This window comes from Mesoplodon mirus (genome assembly GCF_964341445.2).
Source record: "Mesoplodon mirus genome assembly, chromosome: 11".
NCBI classification, from domain to species: domain Eukaryota; kingdom Metazoa; phylum Chordata; class Mammalia; order Artiodactyla; family Ziphiidae; genus Mesoplodon; species Mesoplodon mirus.
Genome location: NC_138987.1, coordinates 58,037,435 through 58,060,099, shown reverse-complemented (window position 1 = coordinate 58,060,099; position 22,665 = coordinate 58,037,435). Strand labels below are relative to the sequence as shown.

General features: G+C 56.4%; 1 protein-coding gene across 1 annotated transcript in view; it reads left to right on the top strand.

Moving 5' to 3' along the window:
• Positions 1-4,293: 4,293 nt before the first annotated feature.
• The window catches only part of KRT80 (keratin 80), a 21,162-nt gene continuing 2,790 nt past the window's right edge, over positions 4,294-22,665 (top strand). Inside the window, exons 1-4 of the mRNA XM_082636413.1 lie at positions 4,294-4,608; positions 10,364-10,572; positions 15,115-15,175; positions 15,452-15,547. Of these exons, the coding sequence (XP_082492539.1) occupies positions 4,309-4,608; positions 10,364-10,572; positions 15,115-15,175; positions 15,452-15,547 (666 nt within the window). The 5' untranslated portion in view covers positions 4,294-4,308. The remainder of the gene's footprint in view (positions 4,609-10,363; positions 10,573-15,114; positions 15,176-15,451; positions 15,548-22,665) is intronic.

Below are 22,665 nucleotides of genomic sequence, written 5' to 3'. Positions count from 1 at the left end.
TCTTAGCCTGAAAGAACCTCCCCATACCCTTCCTGGACACGTCTTCCTCTTCCTTCAAGCCTTTGCTCACTGTCCCAAACACCTTCGCCCGGATCAGTGTCTATCCCGTGTCTCCGCAGCCTGCCTGGCACGTGGAGGGAGCTTCATAGGCATCGTTTTTAATGTCTCCATCCTTGCTATTGGTCCCCCTTTCTTGGCCCCAGCCCTTCCCAGTCTACTCTCAGCTTCCCAGTCCCCAGTTCTGGGACCCTCAGAAATTCTTTCCACCAAGGCACGGATTGCACAAAGAGAGAGGGCGCTGACCCAGGCGAGGGCATAGGTGTGGGTGTGCATTTTGGAGAGAGGAGGAGAGAGGGGCAAAAAACCTAAGCAGGTTCATCTGGGAAGCTTCCTGGAGAAGTGGCCTGGCCTTCCCATCATGCCCTGGGGTGAGGCTAAGAGTCTTCCTCTCCCGGAGTCCCTGTCTGTCTTGCCAAGAGCCACGTCCCGCCCCAGAGCCTCAGGCAGGCTAGGATGTGCTCACTGGCACATTCATCCAGCAACTATGCATTGCTGTCCTGCATTATACCAAACCTGCCTGGGCCAAAGGGGGAAAAGGCACAGATGAGGCACTGAAACTGTGACACGGGCGTGCCATTCCCATAACGCTATCCAGCTGGGCTGCGGGGCCAGGATGCCTCTCCTATCCCAGGGCTGAGAGATGGAGGAGCCCTGGACCAGGACTCTCCCAGAGGCACAGGCAGGCAGGGAGGCAAGAAACAAGAGGTGGATGGGAGTGAGCAGGAGATACATCAGCTGTTGCGGGGTAGTGACTTGGAGAGAGACATAGAAGGAAGGAGGAAGTAGAGAAAATAAGAAAACTCCCCCTTGCTTCTCTGAGGACCAATTTCAGGGGCCCAAGCCTCGCCCATACTTACCTCTGGCCAGCCCCTGTCCCACTTCCACCTTTTCTCGGCCTCCTGGATGATCAGGATTGCCCCTTGTCTCCAGTTACAGGGGACCAGGGGCAAAGGAGGTGGACTCGAGGTGGAAGGTGGGGGATGGAGATTTCTGTCCCTGGACTATGTAAGGATCAACAAGGACAGGGCTCCAGAATCCCAAAGGGGCACAAGACGCTGTCTCCAGGTGGGGTCACCCAAGCTCATGCCCCACCAGAAGCCCCAAGAATGTTTGTCTGTGAGTAGATCCAGGAGGGGTTGGGAGACTGCCCAGGTACCCAAACATACCCCAGAGAGACTGAAATTTTAGCCCACCCTCCACCTTCCCTCTCCTAACCCCTGCCAGGCTTCCTGCTCCCTGGGGGCCTGAACCCCTAGGAAGTTTGGGCTCCATATCAAGGCCAGGAGAGGGTTATGTCAGGTCCTCGGTTAGGGTGCAAAGTCAGAGGCCTGTACAGTGAACCCCCAAGGATGCTAATTCAGGGGTGGAAGGAGGCATGGGTTAAGCTAGGGTAGGGAAGGGGAAGGGGAGGAAGGTGGGTCTGGGTGCTTCCATGGAGTTATGTTTGGGGCTTTTTTGCTGCACTTCCTGTTCAGCAGCCAGAGCTGTGACAGCCAAAGACACCTCTGTGACTGCACCCAAGGAAGACTTCTGGGCCAGAGAGGAAGCGGCAGGTGGGACCACATCCCTCTCCCCACACACAGCATCCAAGGTTAGCATGCCCTCCGTGCCTCCAAGAAGCCAGGCCACCCGCAAGGAAGGCCGCACAGTGCTCGGACCCCAGAGACCGCCCTGCAAGGCCAGCCTCAAAGCCAGGGACTGTGACTTGTCAAAACACAGGGGCTGACGGAGGTCAGCAGAAGTCAGCAAGAAATAACAGACTTAAGTTATCCAAAGGTGCTCTGGAGAATTGAGCATCCAGCTAAAAGACAGTTAGGTAGAATCGAGCCCCAGATAGTAAGAAGACAGCTTCCTTTTCTGTCCCGTTGCCCTTTCCAGGAGTCACCTGGCTTAGAGGCTAAGACAGGAGGAAAGGCTCATAATTCCAATTGTCTGGGTTCAAATCCATTACTTATAAATTGCTATCAACAGACCAGACACTCAACCTCTCCAAGCCTCAGCTTCCCCCTCTGTAAATAGGGGCTGATGAGAATTAAAGCGTCTGCAAAGGATGAGTGTCGTGAGGATTAGAGGAGCTAATCCATGTAAAGCACTGGGGACATACATGACATGTCTGCTGCTATTTTGGCACCAGCAGGGCCCATATGCCTTTGTCTGCCCTCCCCCCTCTCCACAGAGCACACGGGGGTAGTCAGTGTTGGGGTGGGCAGGGTGCTGATCTCCACCACATGTTATTCAGATACCAGATCAGGGAGGCAGGTGGGTGCTGCATGGGGGAGGGGAAGCACGTGTCAGGAGGGGTTGGGAGACTTCCCAGGTACCCAAACTTACCCCAGAGACACTGCACAGACACCCCTGCAGTGACCCCATCACCCAGAAGTGTCTCAGCAGCCCACCCCCAGCATCAGAGCCTGGAATCCAGCCTCAGGATAAGCTCGTGCCCTCGGGGCAGATTCCTGTGCCCCAGTGGAGCCAGAAATGCCCACTGTGTAGGACGGAGGTCTGGCCTGGGAGGCAGGAGGCCTGGAAGGGGCGATGTGACCCAAGCAGGAGCTCCCATCTCCAGCCTGTCTCCCCCTCCAGTCCCAGAGATCTCTCCACCCCTGACCACCGGAGTCTCTCCCAGACGCGCTCCTCTCTCTGCTGTAGCCCCACCACTAGGGTGGTGCACCAGGTCCAGGGAGGGCACACAGAGCCATCCAGCCAGGGCAAGAGCACCCAGGGACATCAGGCCAGGGAGGAAGGAAGAGACCGGCCCAGGAGAGCTGGAAGGTCCCTGGAAGTGGAAGAGCGGGGCCTCCAGAACTTCAGGAAGGCAGGAGGAAGTGCCCTGGGCTGGCCGAACCCTCTGCCACCCCATCAGAGGCTCTGCAGGAGCAAATCAGTGCCTTTTCTACTTGCACTTCATATTTAAGATGAAACCAGGGCAGGAGAAGGAGAAGAGGGGCAGGAGGAACGGGAAGAAGGGGGAGGAAGGAGGAAGGGGCACCTTCTCATAGCCCTTGAGGCAGAGCTGCACTTGACCCTGGCCATGCCCCCCCTCAGGCTCAGATCCCCGAAGGTGGGCTCGGGTCTCAGCCACCATCCATGGAGGGCTTGGTGCCCAGCCCTCTCCCAAGTTCTCCGCATATACCGCCTCCTGTGGGGTTGGTGTCTTCATCCTGATTTTACACGCTAGGACAGAAGTCAAGGAACATGCCAGAGGCCACACCAGTGGTGAGCAGCCAGGCTGAGTCTTTTCTTTTCTTTTAGGTTTGGGCAGGGATGACTTTTTATTTGTTTGTTTGTTTATCTGGTTGCGCAGGGTCTTAGTTGCGGCAGGCAGTCTCCTTTGTTGTGGGATGCGAACTCTTAGTTGTGGCATGCATGTGGGATCTAGTTCCCTGGCCTGGGCCCCCTGCATTGGGAGCACGGAGTCTTACCCACTGCGCCACCGGGGAAGTCCCCATGCTGAGTCTTGAACCAAGTCTCACTTGTCCAAAGCCACAGGCTCTTGACCTTGACCATCTATTTCCTCTCCAGCCCCTCAGATGGTGGAATGCACACAGTAGGTGCTCAATAAACAATAGGTCAAAGGCAGGAAGGAGGCGGAGCAGGAGGAAGAAAGGAAGAGGAGAAGGTAAGCGGGGGAGACTCTTGCGCATGTAGAAACTAAACAGTCAAGGTGCTGTTTTCCAATGCCAGGCTGGCACGGTGCCCGGGACAGCTGCCCTACACTCGGGAGCCCAGGCCCTGCACTTGCCTCATCTTTTCCAGAAATATGTAAGCCTAGATACGTCAGCCTTCAGGTATGCAGTGAGGTCTTCGGTGAGAGGCATAGCTCTCTCTCTCTCCCTCCCTCTCTCTCTCTCTCTCTTCTCTCTCTCTCCTTCTTCATTGAATCTGCCTTTCCTCTGGCTACCACCCGACCCCCACCCAGCCAGCCAGCCCAGCTATGTCCCTCTCCCCTGGAACCAGGCCTGGCTTGGTTGGGAGGCCTATGAACAGCCCCCCTTAGCAAGGCAGATCCCTGCCCCGGGAGGAGATGGGTACATGGTGCCGGGGGAGGGGCAGGAACCACATCATCTAACAGGTTGGTCGGGCTGGGAGGCGTCCCGCCTTCGTGGAGCTAATGAGCACTGTGCAACAGGTGTCTGCTCCTCAGTCCCCAGCCTGCCCTGCCTGCAACTGGAGCCAGCTGCCGCCACCCCTCAAAGGCTCGCTCGCCCATCCCTGCGCCCTGCCCGCTCTGGGTCCCGGGGGGCTGCAATGGCCTGCCGCTCCTGCGTCGTCGGCTTCGGCAACCTCAACAGCTGTGTGGTGACCCAGGCGAGCAGTCCCTGGCCTGGGACCTCCGGATGGAGCAATTACAGAGCCCCCGAGCTGGGCTTCAGCTCCAGCAGCCTCACAGGCTGTCTGTCAGCTAGCGCCATCCCCAAGGTGACCGTGAACCCCAGCCTGCTGGTACCTCTGGACCTCAAGGTGGACCCAGCCATCCAGCAGCAGAAGAGCCAGAAGAAGGAGGAAATGAAGGTCCTCAATGATAAATTTGCCTCCCTGATTGGCAAGGTGAGCAAAAGTTGTGGAGGGGCTGTCTCAAAACTAAGCCCTGGGCAGGTGGCTGAGCTCTGTATCTCCCAAGCATCACGTCCCACGCCCACCCCCAGCCAATGGGAAGTCGGCACTGCTAACTCCGCAGGCTAGCTCTGAGTGGAGAGATGGGGAGGGAAGTGCCTGCGCCATCCTGACGTGGGGGAGAAAGGGACCCCAGAATGGCCTCTGAGAGGTGTCAGGATAATAATGTGTTGCATGGCCTGGGGTCACCCTCCCTCCCAGGTGTGGACTAGGGAGGGGCTCTGAGTGTGACCAAGAGGATGCCCCCTCGTAGGAATGGCCGATGGGGGCACGGGCTGCAGTCCGACGCCAAGGTAGATGGACAGGGCCCACCTTCCTGTCCACGCTGCTGGTTCCGTTCAGCTTCCCAGGGTCAGAAACACCGGCAAGGGCTGGGGTGGGGGGGCACGTGTGGGGAGGCCAGAAGAAGGCTACAGAATGGGCCTGCAGCTGTGGCTCGTCAGGAGATAGGAATGCGAGAGATGGATGCTGCGAGTCAGAAACAGGTGGCCAGCCAGTCCTCCCTGCACCCACCTGAGTAGAGGGATTGAGTCCCTGGCACCCCACTTCCTGGACCCCACTGCCATGGCCAGCATGCCGGTCTGGGCACTGGTGTCCATCTCCGGCCCAGGGCAAGGGCTTCAAGGGCTCCAAGGAAGTCCCGTCTACCTCCCGAAGCCAGTCCTCACTCGCCTCCTCCAAGCACCTCCCCTAACCAGCCCTCCCAGCTCTGCTCCCTGCCGCCCTGTCCGAGAACAATAGTCAGAGAGTAACAGCTCACCATGTGCCAGGAACTGTGCTGGGTACTTTACATATTTATCTCAATTTCCCTCAACCTTAGGAAAGAAGTCATTTTCATGCCCATTTTACAGATAAGGAAAACTCAACTTTCTTGCCCCCACCCCCCATCCTTCTGCCCCTGGCTGGTCCTTCTCTTCCCCTTGCTCTCCCAGCCTCTGTGTCCCTCTGTACTTCCACTAGGTGGGCACTCACGAGAGGGGAAGAAAGTAACATCTGGAGCACTGGCCTGTGCTCTGCCCACACCAGCCAGCACTCCACAGTGGTCGTTCCCCTCCTGTGTAGACGGGGAGACAGAGCAGCCCATGGGGGAAGTGCGTTGCCCAAGGTCACACAACCAGCAAGGGTACGGTCTGGACTTGACCTCAGCTCTGTGAGACACGAAGCCAGTAGCCTCTGAGGTGGGAGTCATTTCTCCCCGGCCCCCTCTCCCGCATTCATGTGTCCAGACCAGCATTCCTGCACCCACACCTGAGGTGCCTGGGGTAGGGGTGTGGAGGGGAAGTGACAACTGGAGGACAACCATCCTAGGAGAAGAGCCCGCTGCCCTGGGAAGGCAGGTCCCTGCAGAGCCACCTCCTCTCCAAATACAGCTTAATCCCTTAAAAGGAATGTTTCATGAGCTACGTAATTCGTATAATTCGGCACGGATGGGTGGCTTTCTCCCTGAACGCCAGGGCTGATATCACCCTGTGCCTCTCCGCCATGGGGACAGGAGGGGTGTGTAGGCACAGGGAAGGGCCCAAGTGGTCTGGGTTCTGTTCCCAGGGCCAGGGCGATGCCCTCTAAGATCTTCAGAAGAACTGGAGCTTCCCCATCTGCAATTCAAGCCTTGGCCTTGAGGATGGTGCTCTTCAGAGTAGGACGCAGGCAGCGGGGGTGCCAGCCCCTTGGGGAAGCTGATCACTGGGGCTCTGCCCAAGGAGTCTCAGCTGATCCACCAACTCTATGGAGAAGGTCTGTTATTAGCTCAAACCCCTCCTTGTAAAGACTGTGAGGGCCCAAGTGGAAGCAAGCAGAGGTTAAGAATGTGAAACCTGGAGTCGCGTTGCTTGGTTGGGATCCTGGCTTCCCCTCTGACCGGCTGCATAACCTCAGGCAAATTATTTAACCTCTCTCTGCCTCAGTACACATCGGTGTAATGGGCTTGTCAAACGGGATCATTTTTGAAAAGCATTTATAAAGCCCTTACCAGGTACCAGGTGCATTCTGTTTGTTATATTAAAAAATACCATAAATGGGCCCAGCCCAGGGAATTCTTGAACCCATTTAGTCCCTTCCAGGCAGGAGGGAGCCTGGGAAGAGGGAGGGAAGGGCCCTGATGGAGGGAGGGGTGGAGGAGCTTCATGGGTAGGGGTGCAGCATGGGGCTGGAAAGAGATGCATGAGCCGGGGGGTGAGATGCCATCACCAGTGGAGGGGGGGGCTCTAGGCAAAGAGAAGAGACAGGCAGGGCCACCCTCCAGCTCCACATCCCCTTCTGGGCCCTCTGAGGCACCGAGAGAAATCAGAGAGCACTGAGGAGGAGGAGGAGGAAGAGGGAGAGGGTTGGCGAGGAGACCCCCAGGAGTCCACCGAGGGGCCCTGGAGCAATGCTAATTCTTCCACTTGCAGGCTGTGTTTCCTTGGGCAAGGCACTTACCCTCTCTGTGCTTCAGACTCCACTTCCCTGCTCTGAGGGTAACCCTGAGCTCATGCTGGCGGAGGGACTGGTACAGCTGCAACCATGAAGGAGGGGCATGAGCTGAAGCAGCAGCAGGAGAGGAGGCCGAGGGAGGAAGGGAGAGGGCAATGCCAACATCCAGCAGAGGCTGCTGGCTGGGCCCCCTCACCTTCACATGCAGACACCAGAGGGGACGGAGGTGGGACAAGAGGGAGGACTACCAGCGGCGCCCAAAGAGGCTGTAGAGAGGGAATCCCAGAGGGGTGGTAAAATGCCTGGGGACAGAGAGTCACCAGAGCCATCGGACACCTGCACGCAGGAAGGCACAAACCAGCCCTTCCTGACGAAGAGACCCCGAGGCTCCTTAGGCAAAGCCAAGTTCTGGCTGGAGGCAGAGGATGTGACACCACCCCACCTGAGGAATAGGACCTGCAAGCACCAGAGGCATCGCTCCAAATGCTCACCTGCCCGGACTGTGGGCCATGGGCTGGGGACGTGAAGCCTCCCAGGCAGTCAGCCCCCCTCCTCAGAGGGGGCCCCAGCCCAGCCCAGGCTGCTCAGCTCCCTCCACAAAAAGCACATCTCTCCCCACCCTCGTCTGGGCCTGCTTTCCAGCAGGGCGGCCCAGGACCCTGGAGTTGGGTCACAGTGAGTTCTGTGCTTCTGAGCCTCAGTTTCTTCATCTGTAAAATGGGAAGCAGGTAGACCAGGGGCTTGCTCTCTGAGGCTCCTCCTAGAGCTGCGGCCTGCGATCTAAGGGCAGGGGTCAGCCTGGATGGGGAGGAAGGGGAATGAGAGGGGAGTGCTCGGCAGCCTTGATAGGTTGGAAGCAGTTAACCCGGCACCTCACAGGGTGCCAGGATTTCCTGCCCTCCCAAGGCCTTTGTTCCGAGAGGGAGGAGCCCTTCTGCGGGGAAGGTTCTGGGTGGGGGATGAGTTTCCATCCGCACCCACTGAGACAACAAGAAACTCCCCCAAGGGCAGCAGGGGGAGGGGGCTTCCCTGGATCCCCCAGAGGCAAAAGTGCCCTTAGACTGGCTGGCCAAATGCACACCACCTCCCAGCAGGCAAGTACTAAAGCATAGGGGATCGAGGTTAGACTAAGGGAAGGACTTCCTGGTCTAAAGGGTTTTTTGGTTGCTCATGGGTGGAGGAAGGAGCCTCACATCTCTCCTCTCACCCCACCCCCAGTATAAACATGGGGCTCTTGTCAAAACACCGAGAAGGTGGAGTGAGCAGAAACCTGTCCTCACCCCCACCCAGCAATCCCTCACACACACAAGTAGGACAGATACTCTCTTGACTGCATCCCTACTGAACCTGTTTGATTGTGATGACAGCAAACTGTAGGCTGAAAGTCAGCTTCAAGCAGAATTTACCAGTACCAATGGGAGTTAAGGAGGGGAATGACAGCCCACAAATGCCATTGTCCAGTGCTCCCGCTGGTGTTGTCTGCTGCAAGGGTCAAAGGGGCCTTCCCCAGAGCATCAGAGTATCTCAGGGAAACCCGGGTATGTGGGTAGGACAGAAAGAGAGGCGAGGCCACCTGGCACCCAAATTCAGGAGGAACAGGACCACAAATGTCCAGAGCAGGCAGCTGCCATCAGATGGGCCTGTCTGTGCAGCTTGGCCACCGAGTTGCTGTGGACACCCTGGACAAGTGACCTGACTGCCCTGGGTCCCTATCTCCGCATCTGTATATGAAGGGTATAGACCAGCTGATCCAAAAGGCTCCTGGCTGTGGTCCTGGCTCTTTCAGAATGTGATTCTGGGAGCTGATGCCAGCCGTGGACGGGAGGAGGTCCAGCTACTTGCCTGTGGTCATGGGGAACCTCACCAGGCTCGTTGTCACAACATCCTCACGACAACAACAGCCTGCACTGTCCAGGAGCCTAGCCCCAGCCACCCGTCTTGCCTCGGTGGCTTACCCGCGTCCCGGGCTCTGACGGGCTAGGGACCCCAAGAGGCAAGCAGATGGCTCTCAGTCTGATAGGGAGTGTGGGAGATCAGGACAAACAAGGAGCAGATAAACCAAGGGCCCAATACTGGAGGGAAGAGGGGAGGCGGCTGGGATGGTGGGAAGGAGAGTGAGTGCCTGAGAAAGGCTGGGCCTGGAGAGGACAGGCGGGGTGGGGAAGAGGCAGGGGGAGCCCCCAGGCTGCGCTGGGCTGACCTGGGTGGAGGGAAGGAGAGGACTCAGGAGGGACCCTGCCCATCTGCCAGTGGCTGGGGTGGGAGCTGTAGGAGCCCCTGCAGAAGTCTGACCAGGAGAGTGTGAAGGACGCAGAGTTTGAAAGGAGCCCTGGGCCCAGAGCCCTCCCAGTCTTTGTCCTGCAAGCAAGACCAGCCCTGACTAGAGGCAGAAGCCAGGCCAGCAAGGGCAGCTGGGTCCTAGGGCCTGCAGAGACCTTGCAACCAACCGGAGGCCTATGCTGCAGCGGTTCAAACATTCTAAACCCAAACTGCCTGGATTCCGCCCCTGGCCCTGACACTTGCTAATTGTGTGACCTTGGGCAAGTTATTTCACCTCCCTGTACCCTATTTGTCTGTAAAGCGCAGCTGAAAATAATACCTACCCCGTCGGGTTGTTTGGAGATTTAATGCGTTAAAGATGTCCAGCAAGTAGAACAAGGCCCGGTGCACAGTAGAAGCCAGAGCAGCATTTGCTATTTGCTGCTCCAAAGCACATCCCCGGGTTCTTCTCTCCGCAGGTGGGCAGGGCAGGTGACGTCATCCCTGACTTCTAGCTGGGGAAACTGAGGCTTGGAGAGGCTACAAGTCCAGGGTTGTCGGGAGGATTAGCATTTAAAAACTAACCAGGCCTTACCCTGCTGAGTTTCCAAGGCAAGATGAGACCAGGCTTGCCGAGGTGGGCGGCAGACAGGCCTCTGACACCCCAAATTCCCTGGGGTCTCCCACCCAAGCCCCAGGCAGGCCTGGAGAGCCTGTCACATGCGGGCACGTTCACAGCTTAGTCCCCCTTCCCTCATCTCCTTGGCCCTGCCCCTCCCATAGGAAACTTTGGCTAACTGTCTCCACCTCCCTGGGATTCTTGGATTCCATCCTTATCTCACCATCTGCAGTTTGAACAATCAGTAATTGGAGATGCCACCTGAAGGCTCTAAGTGGGGGCCCCGGGTGGGTGTGCTCCGAGCAGATGAGCTGCCACTTCGCATGGAGGCCCCCGGAAGGGGCGTGAGCTGGCTGGGCCGCACCTGGCCCTCTCACAGCAGCCCTTCCGCTCTCCCAGGTGCAAGCCCTGGAGCAGCGCAACCAGCTGCTGGAGACCCGTTGGCGCTTCCTGCAGAGCCAGGACTTGGCAGCCTTTGACCTTGGACACCTCTACGAGGAGTACCAGGGCCGACTGCAGGAGAAACTGCGCAAAGTGAACCAGGAGAGGGGCCCGATTGAGGCCAAACTGCTGCAGGAGCTTGAGATGGTGGAGGAGTTTCAGATCAGGTAGGGGGCGCCCTGTGGGGGATGTGGGCCGGGACTGAGGCTGGGGACCAGCCTGCACTCAGGTGCAAGGTCTGGGAGCCCAGGCCAGAAAAAGAGGAAACTTCTTTAGAAAACAATTCTTTAGTCCACACTTACTCACTGAAGACCTGCGATGTGCTAGAGGTACTCCAAATATTGGGAGGATATGACAGTGAAGCTACAGTTACCCCCCAAGTAGTGACCCTTACGACGAAGCCAGTCTCATGCTGGCTGACGGCCAAGCCCTGTGCTTGCTGGCCCCTGGGCACTGTCACAGCTCGCATCCCCATCCCCTCCTCTTGTGCCCATAAACACACTGGCTCTCGGCCACACAACCCTCTGGCAATGGGAAGTTGTGTCACTAGCTAGAGCAACAGATGGGCTCCTGCTTTGAATGTAGCTTGGGATTTTGATCTCTCTTGGACTGGCAAGAGAAGGGGGCGGGTGCAGGCAGGGAGCAGAAATGATGGGGTTTGTTTGCACAAGGAAACAATCCCCTAGAGGTAATGCGTGCCTGACCTCAATGGTGGACTTGGGATCTAGAGAGAGATGAGGAAAACAGCCCCAGCCTGCAGGATGCTTTTATAACTTAATGGGACACACAGACAGGGGGACAAGCAGCTGGCAAGCAGTACGGCCCAGTGGTTAAGGGCCAAGGCTTGGGCATGACTATGTCCTGTGGAAGGGGGTTACTCCCTGCCCACACCCCTCATTAGCTCTGTGACCTCGGGCAAGTTGCCTCACACGTGAACCCCAGTCTCCTCCCGTGTGGAGTGGGAAGGGTGATGGTTGATGCCAAGCCAAGGCTGGTGTGAGGAGGAAGCTGAGAGTTCAGCGTGGTGCCTGGGGCTGATAAACGGCCACTTTTCTGACCCCTAAAAGGCTGAGTGCCCAGCACACAGCAGTCCTTGACTTGGGCTTGCTGAGCTGAATCAGCCAGTCTAGAAAGGCAGACCAGTTACTTTGGTAGCTCAGAGGAGAGGTGACCCTTTCTGACCAGACAACGGCCACGGCTTCAAGGACAAGGAGGCTGGGCAGAGCAGAGAGGCCGGTCTCCTTGCAAGGAGGCCCCCTGGCCAGGGTGAGGGGAGGCCAGGGTGTGGTTGAGCCCGCACCCTCCTCCGGCAGGGCTTGGGCCAGACCCCAGGCCAGCGATGAGGCGAGGCCCAAAGCCTCCAGAGTCAGAGGGTGGAGGAAGCCTGTCAGGAGTCCAGGGACCTGGCTCAGCTTTTGCCCACCGCCTCTCAGCATGGCCTCCCCTGCTCAGACCACATTCAGAGGGGAGGGTCACACAGGGAGCTCTCCGCTCTCTGGGGACCTCAGTTTCCACATCTGTGGATATGGCTGGAACTTCCCAGCCAACTGGCATGATCTGCAGCCCTGGCCTGGGCTGGTCCTCGAGACTGGGCCCTTTTCTGACCTGGGGGCCACCTCTCCCCCGAGCCCTGCCCTCCCAGGTCCTAGGGAAACACACAGGGAAACTGACTGCCCATTCTGACGGTGACGAGGCAAATCATATTGGTGCGCCAGAGCCCAGGACTCATTTCACTGATACCTAGCAGGTCTTTGGCCCTCAAAGGAGCAGAGAATGGCAGAGCTGGATGGCAACTTGGATCCTCCTTTTATGGGGGCGGAAACAGAGGCCCAGAGAGGGCGGGGGCTTGTCCTCAGTCACGTAGCCATGCATACTAAGCCCCATCCCTAACCTCACAAGCTCCCGGGTGAAGCTGCTCCCATGAGAGCAGCCAGATCACAGCCACAGAGGCACTTTGTAACTGGAAGTTCTGTACAAACACTACTTGTTGTCTTAATCTGGCTCAGCCCCCCTCACTTGGCCTGCTGCCTGGTTTGCATCTGCTGCCTGATTTTACTATTTAGGCTCAGGGCCTCTCTTCCCCTCTCTGGGTAGGAAACACACCTGAGTTGGGGGAGGTAAGGCTGGAGGGTTTCTGGGTCTGCGGGCCAGAGCCATAGAAGCTGAAGCCTGGCTGTGCAAAGCCTGGGGCCCCCAGGAGCCAGGAGACGCCAGGCCAAGCCCTGACAGGGAGGGGTGTGCCTTGACTCTACAAGGCCGATGAGATCAGCTTCACTCCTAGAAATAAACAAGTTTGGTGGGGGGAGGTATGGGTGTGACGAGCTGAAAAGGGCTAAGAACAGTTTGGGGAGCCGGTGGCTGACAGACTGGCAGGGGATTGGTGGTGAATGGGGGGACATGGCGTCACGTAAGCCTCTATAGGAATGGAGACTTCCAAAAGCTTTGATGTAGCAGAGACCCCAAGGATCAGCTAGCTAACCCCTCTATTTACTAAGGATGAAGCAGAGGCCCAGCAAGGGGAAGCAACTTGCCCAAGCCCACACAGCAAGTGACTCAGGAATGTCACATACGATTGTGTAAGCTGTCTGCTGCACAAGAGCGTCTGTTTGAGGGGGTGAACTGGAATTGAAATGCAGTGGAGTCAACGAGAAGGGGGTGGAAGGCTGCACAGAAGGCTGGAAAGGGCAGTGAGGGGTAAAAAGGAGGTTTGACACCTCGGAGGGCTCCCCACTGGACAGTTCTCCCCAAGGTCCTGCACCCAGGCTGGCAGAACTCTGCTATCCAGAGAAGGGGGGGAGGGGGAGAGGCTGGACACAGGGCGTGCGTGGGGAGGGCCAGTCAATGGGAGCTGCTCAGCTTGGGGCTCCCCAGACCCCTGGCCCCAACTCCGGAGGCCCCCAGATTCCAGAGGGAAGCCTCTTCAAGTCAGATTTGGGAAGGATGTGCAGAGAACTGCCCCCTCCCTCGCCTGCAATGAGGATTCCCGTGGTTTCTTTCTGGAAGTGCTGAGACAGAGGGGCTGAGGGCCGGGGTCTGGTGTTGGAGAGGAGGGAGCTTGGGTAATAATAATAGCAGTAGCTTTAGTGGGTGCCACGCACCGTTGTAAACACTTTATGTATTAACTTATTTAATACTCGGACGTCAACATTATAATGACAAAGGCACACAGAAGTAGCCTGTCCAAGGTCACACAGCTAGTTAGCAAGACAGCGAAGAACTGAACCCAAACAGTCTGGATCTGGAGCCCCATGCTTCACCAGCACACTACACGAGCCTCCAAGCCCCCCTCTGTGCCTCCATTTCCTCATCTGTGAAATGGGACCAATAGGACATCCCTGGCTGGCAGCTCTGAAGGTCACAGGAGGGGGTGCAAGTAAAGCTTCTTGGGCATTTTGTTTGCCCTGGTGGGCCCCAGATTGCAGGCCAGTCTCCCTGGCCCTCCCCACCACCCTGCCCCCATGACCCGTACTCTCAGAGTGTCCCTCCAAACTCTCGGAAGCCGAGGCAGTGACCGGGGAGAGTGCAGGCCCTCAGCACACTGAGTTCCAGAGACCCAAGTGCCCCATGGGCTCTCACCCCCTGGGGCCTGCTCCTCTGAGTCCCTCAGGGAGGCTGGGGGAAAAGAAGGCCTAGGGGGTGGCAGGTCCAGCTAGTTGACGTGGGCGATGGGTGACGCTGCCCCCTCTGTGAGGTCAGTGACTGGGGCAGGCGGGCGGCTGTAATTAGAGCTGCCAGTGATTCAGGCATTCCCTGGAGAGGAGGGGAGAAAACAGGAAGCCACAGAATCCCTACATCCGCTGGGGCAGGCGGGGCTGCAGGTGGGAAGCATGCAGCTGGCCGACACCAAGCCCGGGGGCCAAGAAAGTAAGGTCAAGGATCCAGGGAGCCCGTCTCCCCAACCAACAGTGTCCTTGTTCTGAATACGAGGTGGACTCGAGTAAGGAAGAGGCACATCTGAGGAAGAGAGGGAACCCACCTTTGTGGAATGCTGGTGGACTTCAGCCCCCATGCACACACACATGCACCCACGCACATGCACACGTGCATACCCCGAAAGACAAGAGAGGGGGTGGAGTTACCTGCCCCCAAACACACCGGGGGCCCATCTGACTGCAAAGTCCATGCCCTTCCTGTCCTCCCTCTGCGGGGAAGATGGCATGGTGTCTTACTGTCTAGCAAAGCAGTGGGGATAAGGGTGGGGCTGCAGGGACAGGTAGAGTTAGGAGAGGATAACGTGTGAGCAAGATGCTCAGAGCAGACTCAACCAAAGGCACAGCTTGTTTGAAACTGAGACTCTCCGGGGAGGAGATGGGAAAAAGATGAGGGAACAAAACGTCAGGGTGAAAGGGCTGCACAATCAGGAGAGGCTTCCTGGAGGAGGTGAATGTGAAGCAGAGCCAGGAAAGGGGCAGATGCCACTGGAAGAGGAATGGCTGATCATCAGGAAGGAGTGAGCCTGGGGAGCGGGATGCCTGCTTCCCCAGAGCCAACACTAGGGTGTCGTGGAGGAGAGGGGCTGCATCCACCGGAAGAAAGGGACCATGTTTTCCTAACTGGCACAAGGCACCAAATGGGACTACAGAGGCCCTGAGCCCCACCCAAGGAGGGTTAAGCAAGCCCTCACAAGTCCTACCACATCCAGCTGAGCAGCCCCTCTCTCTCTCTCTGTCTCTCCCTGCCTCCCTCTTCCCTCCCTCCCCACCTCCCAGGTACGAGGACGAGATCGCCAAGCGCACGGACATGGAGTTCACCTACGTGCAGCTGAAGAAGGTAGCCTCCCCAGCCTGCCCCGGGGGCTCCTTCCTCATGGACACTCTGCCCTCTTTTGCTCAGGATCCCCAAGCAAAGCCCCCAGAGGCTGAGTCCCAGGACCTCAGGCAGAGAGACATGAACCTGTCCCCACCCTGCTCCTTCTGCCAGGCTGAGCCAGGTCTCCTCTGGGAATCACCCCCATCTCACCCAGGAAGCAAAGTCCCCCCTACCCCACCCCTGCCCTGGGACCCCTCCATTCCCTCTCCCATCATTCACTGCTGCTCCTACCCCCAGGACCTGGATGCAGAGTGTCTTCGACGGACAGGACTAGATACCAAGTTAAAAGGCCTGAAGAGCTTTGTGGAACTGATGAAAAGCATCTACGAGCAGGTGAGAAGGTGGGGCCAGGGTCCCTCTGAGCCGTGGGTAAGGGATGCAGGGGAGGCAAAGGTGTCCAGTGGGTCGTGGAAACTTCAGCAGGCACTCACTGTTGCCAGCCACAGATGTAACAGTTTCCTAAACCCCTTGCATGCTGTTGTCAATAATCCAACGTGTCCCCTCGTCACTCACTTCATGGAGTGTGGCAGGTTCCCACAAAGCCCCTCTCAGGGAGAGCCCTGCTTTCATGTGTGCTGGAGCGCTGAGGGCATGCAGGAGACCAGGTACATCAAGGGTCAGGAGGTGGCCTCAGAGCAGGGAACCAGGAGGCCTTGAACAACCGTTCTAATTGAACTAACCTCTCTCTCATCCCCGTAGCCTAAATTGCAGACACCCACAGTTCTAGCTCTGATAGGCCTTCACTGCACCCTCCTCCATTTTGGGGTCAGCCAGGGAAGACCTATAGTCAGATTCTCTGGTTCCCAGACAACACTAGCTTCTGCCAGACAAAAATGACGCAGTAGGGACTTACCTGGCAGTCCAGTGGTTAAGACTCTGCACTTCCACTGCAGGGGGCATGGGTTCGATCCCTGGGGAACTAAGATCCCACATGCTGCGTGGTGCAGCCAAAAAAAAAAGACCCAGTAAATGTAGACAGAGGAGGCTCCAGACACATTCTCATATGTCCTCAGCTGAGCCTGGGGGAACAGCGGCCCAGCAAGGCCTGTCCCACTGCCAGTGCCGCCAGCAGATGAGCCCTGCCACTGGACTTCTCCCCTCGGCGCCACTCTGCCTCCCGGGCATTCCTTGGGACATGTGTTCTCCTCTCTACATCCCCCATCTCAGGGGTGAGGAGGCTGATGGGGCAATGCTTCAGTTCATCTACAAGCAGGCAGGACCCTCGCTGGGGATGACAGGGCGCATCAGCCTGTGTGTTGCAAACCGCTGGCGCCAAGCTATGGTGACGCAGCCCAGGGCAGAGCAGGGGTCAAAGTCACCACCGCAATCAGAAAGGTCTGCTAAGGACTTCCCTGGTGGCGCAGTGGTTGCGAGTCCGCCTGCCGATGCAGGGGACGTGGGTTCGTGCCCCGGTCTGGGAAGATCCCACATGCCGCGGAGTGGCTGGGTCTGTGAGCCATGGCCACTGAGCCTGCGCGTCTGGAGCCTGTGCTCCGCAACGGGAGAAGCCACAGCAGTGAGAGGCCCACGTACCACACACAAAAAAAAAAAAACAAAAAAAAAAAACGTCTGCTAAAATGGCCCTAGGGCTGCTGACCATGGCTTCAGGGCCTCTCCCTGTGGAGACGGAGACTGGGCCTCGTGGCTGCATGTGGGCCTCACTACTCTCCGGCGGCTCAGCTCCCAGAGGGGCTTCCATGGGCCTGAGACCTGCCTGCAGCCATGGGAGGTGGCAGAACTGAGAGAACACCCCAACCCTCGCCAACAGCAGGGAAGCAGCCCTCTCAGGCAGACGGCTCCAATGCCCACTGAGTGGCGTGGGGAGTGGGTGAGGGTTTCTGCTGCCCAGACTCACCAGGCCCTGCTGCTGCCCCGGCAGACGTCAGCAGGACCAACGTTTCAGCCTCTGGTCCGTCCTGCGAGCCTACACCTCGATGGTGGAGGCCCTACAGGGGTAGAGACATAGCTGAGGAAGGTCAGGCATAGCCAGCCATCTATCTGAGCATTGCTGGAGGCACACCCGCCAAACTTCTGGGCCCCCACCCCAATAGCCAGGCTGCAGACTCCATTTGGACTTGGCAGCCCTTGGGCCCCAATCCTGACTCTACTTTTTTTTTTTTTTTTTTTACCATTTCTGTGACTCAGAGCAAGTTATTTCTCCCCTCTGTGCCTCACTTGCCTAATCTCTAAAATGGGGAGAGTGATAGTAGCAGGCTCATCGGACTTTGATGGGATAAATCCGTTCATTCACTGAACAAATGTTTATGGCATGCCTGCTAGATGCCAGGCACTGATATCACAACAGTGAGCCAGGCGGGCAAGTTCCCTGCTCTCAGGAGGGCACAACTTAGCTAAGAGGGGACAGGCTAATAAGCACCTATCTGGACAAGATCATTTTGGAGGGTGAAAAGTTGCTGGTATGCAAAGAAACAGGGTGATGCCTTACTGCAAGAGGGCAGGGAAGCTTCCGGCCCTGAGGCCGAGTGTTGACGGGGGTGCATCTCAGAGGAGGCCCAAGCGTGTGAAGGCCCAAACCAGGAAGATCCAGCTCAGCAAAGACTTGAGGTGGCTTCCGCCAAAGGAAGAGCTGTGTGAAGCACCTGAGGCAGGAATGATTTGATCCTGGGAGGGAGAGAAAGCAGCAGCTGTGGCTAAGGCAACATGGGCAAGGGCCAGCTCATGCAGGGTCTGGGGCCCAGGATGGGGTGTGGGCCTTATTCTAAGCATGATGGGCAGCCCTTGGTAGGGACTACAGACGGGGTAAACGTATGGCTTGTGCTGCTGGAGGACTGCTGTGGAGAAAGGGCCACAGTGAATGCAGAAGTGCATTTATTATTATTTATATTATATTATAAATACTATCATATTATATATTATATTATAGCATATTTATAATATATATGAAATAATATATTTTTATTATTATTACATGTTATATATAATATATATAATAACAGCAGTTATTATTGCTTTGGGAGGCAGTGAGGTGGCAGGTTGATATCGGGCCGTGAGGTTTGAGTTTCTCTCCACACACCTCTGTAGGCTGAGAAGGCAACGCTGACCCACTGCTAAAATGATTTCCCCACCAGTGGGTCTCTAAGCTGGCACTGCCTAGTAGAAATATAATGCAAGCCACATAGGTAACTGTAAGTTTTCTAGTAGCCACATTGTTTTAAAAAGCAAAGAAATGGAAAAAAATAATTTTAATGTATTCTATTTAGCCCAATATATCCAAAATATGATTATTCAACATGTAAACCATATAAAAAAATGAATGGGCTATTTCACATTCTTTTTCCCATTCTAAATCTTCAAAATCTGGTCTGTATTTTACACCTCCAGCTCACCTCAGTTCTGACTGGCCACATTTCAAGTGCTCGTAACCACATAGAGCTAGTGGCTACCGCATCAGACAGAGCAGGTCCAAGCACAGGAAGGTGCCAGCCATGGCCAGCTCAGGTAGAGGGAAAACATGGCGGGATGTGAGTAGCTCCAGGTGAGGCCATATGCTCTGGTTTCAACTTTGGAGCAGACACCAGAAAAGCACGGCTATATAGGCTCACCCCAGGGTCCCAGGAAAGAGCCCTCCCCTCTCCCCAAAACACACACACACCACACACACACACGCACCCAGGATAAGTTGTGGAAGGCCTTTCCCAGAAGCCAATGGCCATAGGCTGCTCCGGGCCTCATCTACACACTGCAGCCTCCCAGGCAACCCCCTTACCCCTCACCTCCAGGAATACAGGCTGTGAGAGGACCCTGGGGCCCCCATTCCCCTTCAGCTTCCAGGGTACACCCCAGCTCCCAAGTGCACTCGGGCCTGGCTGCATCCAGCCAGAACGCCACCTGCCCCACCCGTACACTCTAGTTCCAGGGAGATTAGCTACGGAATCCACTGACAACCCCCTGCAGCCAGGCACACCTCCTAGGATGCTGATGCCTGCAAAGAGGACCTGGCGTGACTAAGTTGCTTTGGCACCTGCCTTCGTGGTGCCTCGGGGAGGCTGCTCCAGGCCCTGGACACTTCCTCCCGGCTCCATCACCGTTACCAATCACAATAGTTTCCTTAGCTGTTGCTTATTGAGCACCTACTACATTCCAGGCACCAGGCTGAGTGCTTTCAGATGTAATCTCATCTACTCTTCCCAATAACCCTATAAAGTAGGGATAATGATTGAGAAAGCATGGACTTTAGAGCAGCTTGGATTTGAATCCTGGCTTGGTGATGATGTGAACTTGAGCAGGTCCCTTTATTTCTCTATGCCTCAATTTCTCCATTTGTAAAATGGGGAGAACAATAGCACCTAGCTCACTGGCCTGTTGTGAGGATTTATTTTTCTAATATATCCTAAAACGCTTAGAACAGTGTCTGGCACATGGTATTTGTTAAGTGTTAGCTGTGTTCAGTTCCATAATTATACACATTTTTCAAATGAGAAAACTGAGGCTCGGCTAAGTTTACAGACTTGGCCAGGGTTGCCCAGGTAATAAGATGTGGTGGTACTCAGAGCTCAGTTCCCTTTTCCTTTGGCCGCGCCACGCGGCACGCAGGATCTTAGTTCCCCAACCAGGGATCGAAACTGTGCCCCCTGCAGTGGAAGCGCGGAGTCTTAACCCCTGGACCGCCGGGGAAGTCCCCCAGTGCCATTAAACACTACACTTTACCAAGCAGTACTGGTACCCCCTCAGAGTCACCATCTTCCCGGACCTGGGGGACTACAATGAGAGTGGTCATACACATGGCAGCCTCCTCAGACTCTGGCTCTTAAGCAAAGCTCTGAACTGTACCTCGGCTTAATTCTTGCCAACTTGAAGGTACACATCCCATGGTGGCACTCCCACACCACACAAGTCAGCATTGTTATGCCCTCCGCAGCCCGGCAGGGGCCGGCCTGTCTGAACAGGTCTGCAGATGTTCTAAACCCTCCACTTCCTGCTGCTGTTTACCATGCTCATGCTTACGCTGCCTCTTTCCAGAAAGGATCTGAGGCTGCCCCATCAGCTGTGTTTCTCCCCTCCTTTTGCCCCGGTGGTGCCCTGTGTTCTGACAGCGCCCTAGCCTTCTCCTGGTCCACAACAAATGCTACCCTAGGCCTGGGCTGGAAGTGTCCCTGGAGAGCTTTGTCTGAAACACCCCAAGTCCACCAACCTACACAACATGGTGACTGAGGAAGCCCCAAGCTACATCTCTGAAACTGTTCACAACCAAGCTCCGGCCGGGATGTCCGTTCCATTTGGGAGATGCCAGTCTCCAAAGATGACCCGAGGCAGCAGAGGTGGGGCGTGAATCTGTAGGCACCGTCCACCTTATTCTGGCATGGGTTGGGGCCTCCTCCTGCCTCTGCTCTGAGATCTCTGTTAAGTTCATCTGAAGGTCAGCCAAAACCCTCCATCAGGGAACACCCTAAAGGGCAGCTGGCCACTGAGCTCAGAGTCCCGCTGGCTCCAGGGTGGAGACAGGTTGCTGCCACTGCCCAAGCTGCCTTTTCCAGGAGGCGATCCTGGTCACCAGAGATGCTAGTGGGCAGGGTCGGGCAGCGAGCAGACAGGGGAGGGGCGGCCTTCCTCTGCAGGCCTCGCAGCTGCCCGACCCCACGGTCTACAGCCACAGGGATACAAGCTGCAGGTCAGGAGTAGCAGCATCCGCAGGTCCAGATGCCAGAGCTTCAGCCACAGCCTCGCTGAGCATAAAGACAGATGAGGGTCAGGAGGGGGTCCAAAGTCAGGAACCAAGATCAGAATGCGGTCATGAGCCAAAAACAAAACCTGGATCTGAGCAGGCCTCCTGATCCAACTCCCACTTTTCAGGAAATGCAGGGGCCAGAGGAGCGTGTTAAACACCAACACGCAGGGCAATCAGTAAAATTCAGACGATGGGCAAGCAACTCGGTGTTTTCAATAAGAAAAAGAAAAAACAAAATAACAGAGACAGAGAGAGATGGAGATGGTATCTACAAAATAAGAGAGACTTAGAGACATATGGACCAATGACAGTGTATGGACCTTGTTTGGATCCTGAATCAAACAAAAACTTTTTTTTAAATTATATATATATATATAAATAGATAGATAGATATAGATATTTATTTATATATATATGCCATAAAAATGAGAACACTGACCAAATTTTGATGATGAAGTAAGGGTCAAGGATGGACTGTGAACACAGGCAGGAGTAACTATGCCGCCCCTGTCCCACCCCCTCCCTCCCCCCGGCTGAGCACCGCCCCACCTCCCAGGGTGCCCGACCCCCCTCCCTGCCTCTCCGAGGCTCCCCGGCCACCTGCCTCACTCTGTCTGTAAGATGCTGGCCACGGACACTCTGCTTATGCCCACTCATTCCTTCCCACCCAGGCCCCACCCAGGCCCAGGTTGTTGATCAGCACCTCCAGGGAAAGCAGCCCAGGGCTCTGGAGGTGACACCTTGTAGCCCCTACAAAGACACCTGTCCCCACCTGCCTTTCTAAACACCCCTGAACCTTCAGGCCAGAAAGCTGTCAGGCTGTGGGGCATGACAGAAAGCAGATCTGGGGCTTCAGCTCCTGTGTCCACCCCACTATGTGAGCTTAGCAGGAGCAGCAAAGGCTCTGGAGTCCAGCCCTGCACTCACAGCTGTTTCCATCAACTCTGTGCACTGCAGTTTCCTTCCTCTCTGTAATCTGGGGCTAACAATCGTGCCAACCTGATGAGGAGGAAATGTGAGGATGCCTGGAAAGCCCTTAGCACACACACAGCCTGGTCTATCATGAGCCCCCAGGGAAATGGGAGGTTTTACCGCTTCCGGGGTCTCTGAGGACATAGGCTAGCATTTTCTGGGCAGAGAGGAGGACAGAGAAGAGGGGAAAAGAAGGATCCCAAAGGACAGAGAGAAGAGAAGATATTGAGGCTAAATCCTGTTGTGGCCGGGCAAGCCCCTCAGCTAGATGGGGAGGGGCACTGAGTCCTCAGGGTGACCCTGAAGTCACCTCTGCCTTGGCCACTGGCAGGGGAGTGGGGATGCACAACTGTCAGCCTCTGGTCCACTCCTGCCCTCATCATTCATGGGCTTCCATCCCAACATGCATTCAACAGAGACATTCCCCTGCCAGATATGGAGGCCTGGAGGTGTAAATGGCTCATCCAGGCCCTCGAGGAGTTCCCGTCCTGGGAGGGCAGGGGTAGGTGAGGTCAAGCTGCCCAATGGTAGAATTCCCTCAGACCCAGAGGTCCTGGGCCCTTTCCTCCCCTGCCAGGAGAGGAGGAAGGTGGTCTGCCCTGGGAGTGGACAAGTGTAGACAGGGGGAAACTGAAGAGGAATAAGGCTTGTAGGGTGGGCCTCTGGAGCCAAGGGTCCCTCCCTGCCCTCTCAGAGAGGAAGGCCAACAGGTGGGTGAGCGGGGGCCAAGAGCTGCTTCCCAAGAGTCCAAGCTGGGGAGGCAGGGCAGGGAGGCATCTATCCTCTGATCATC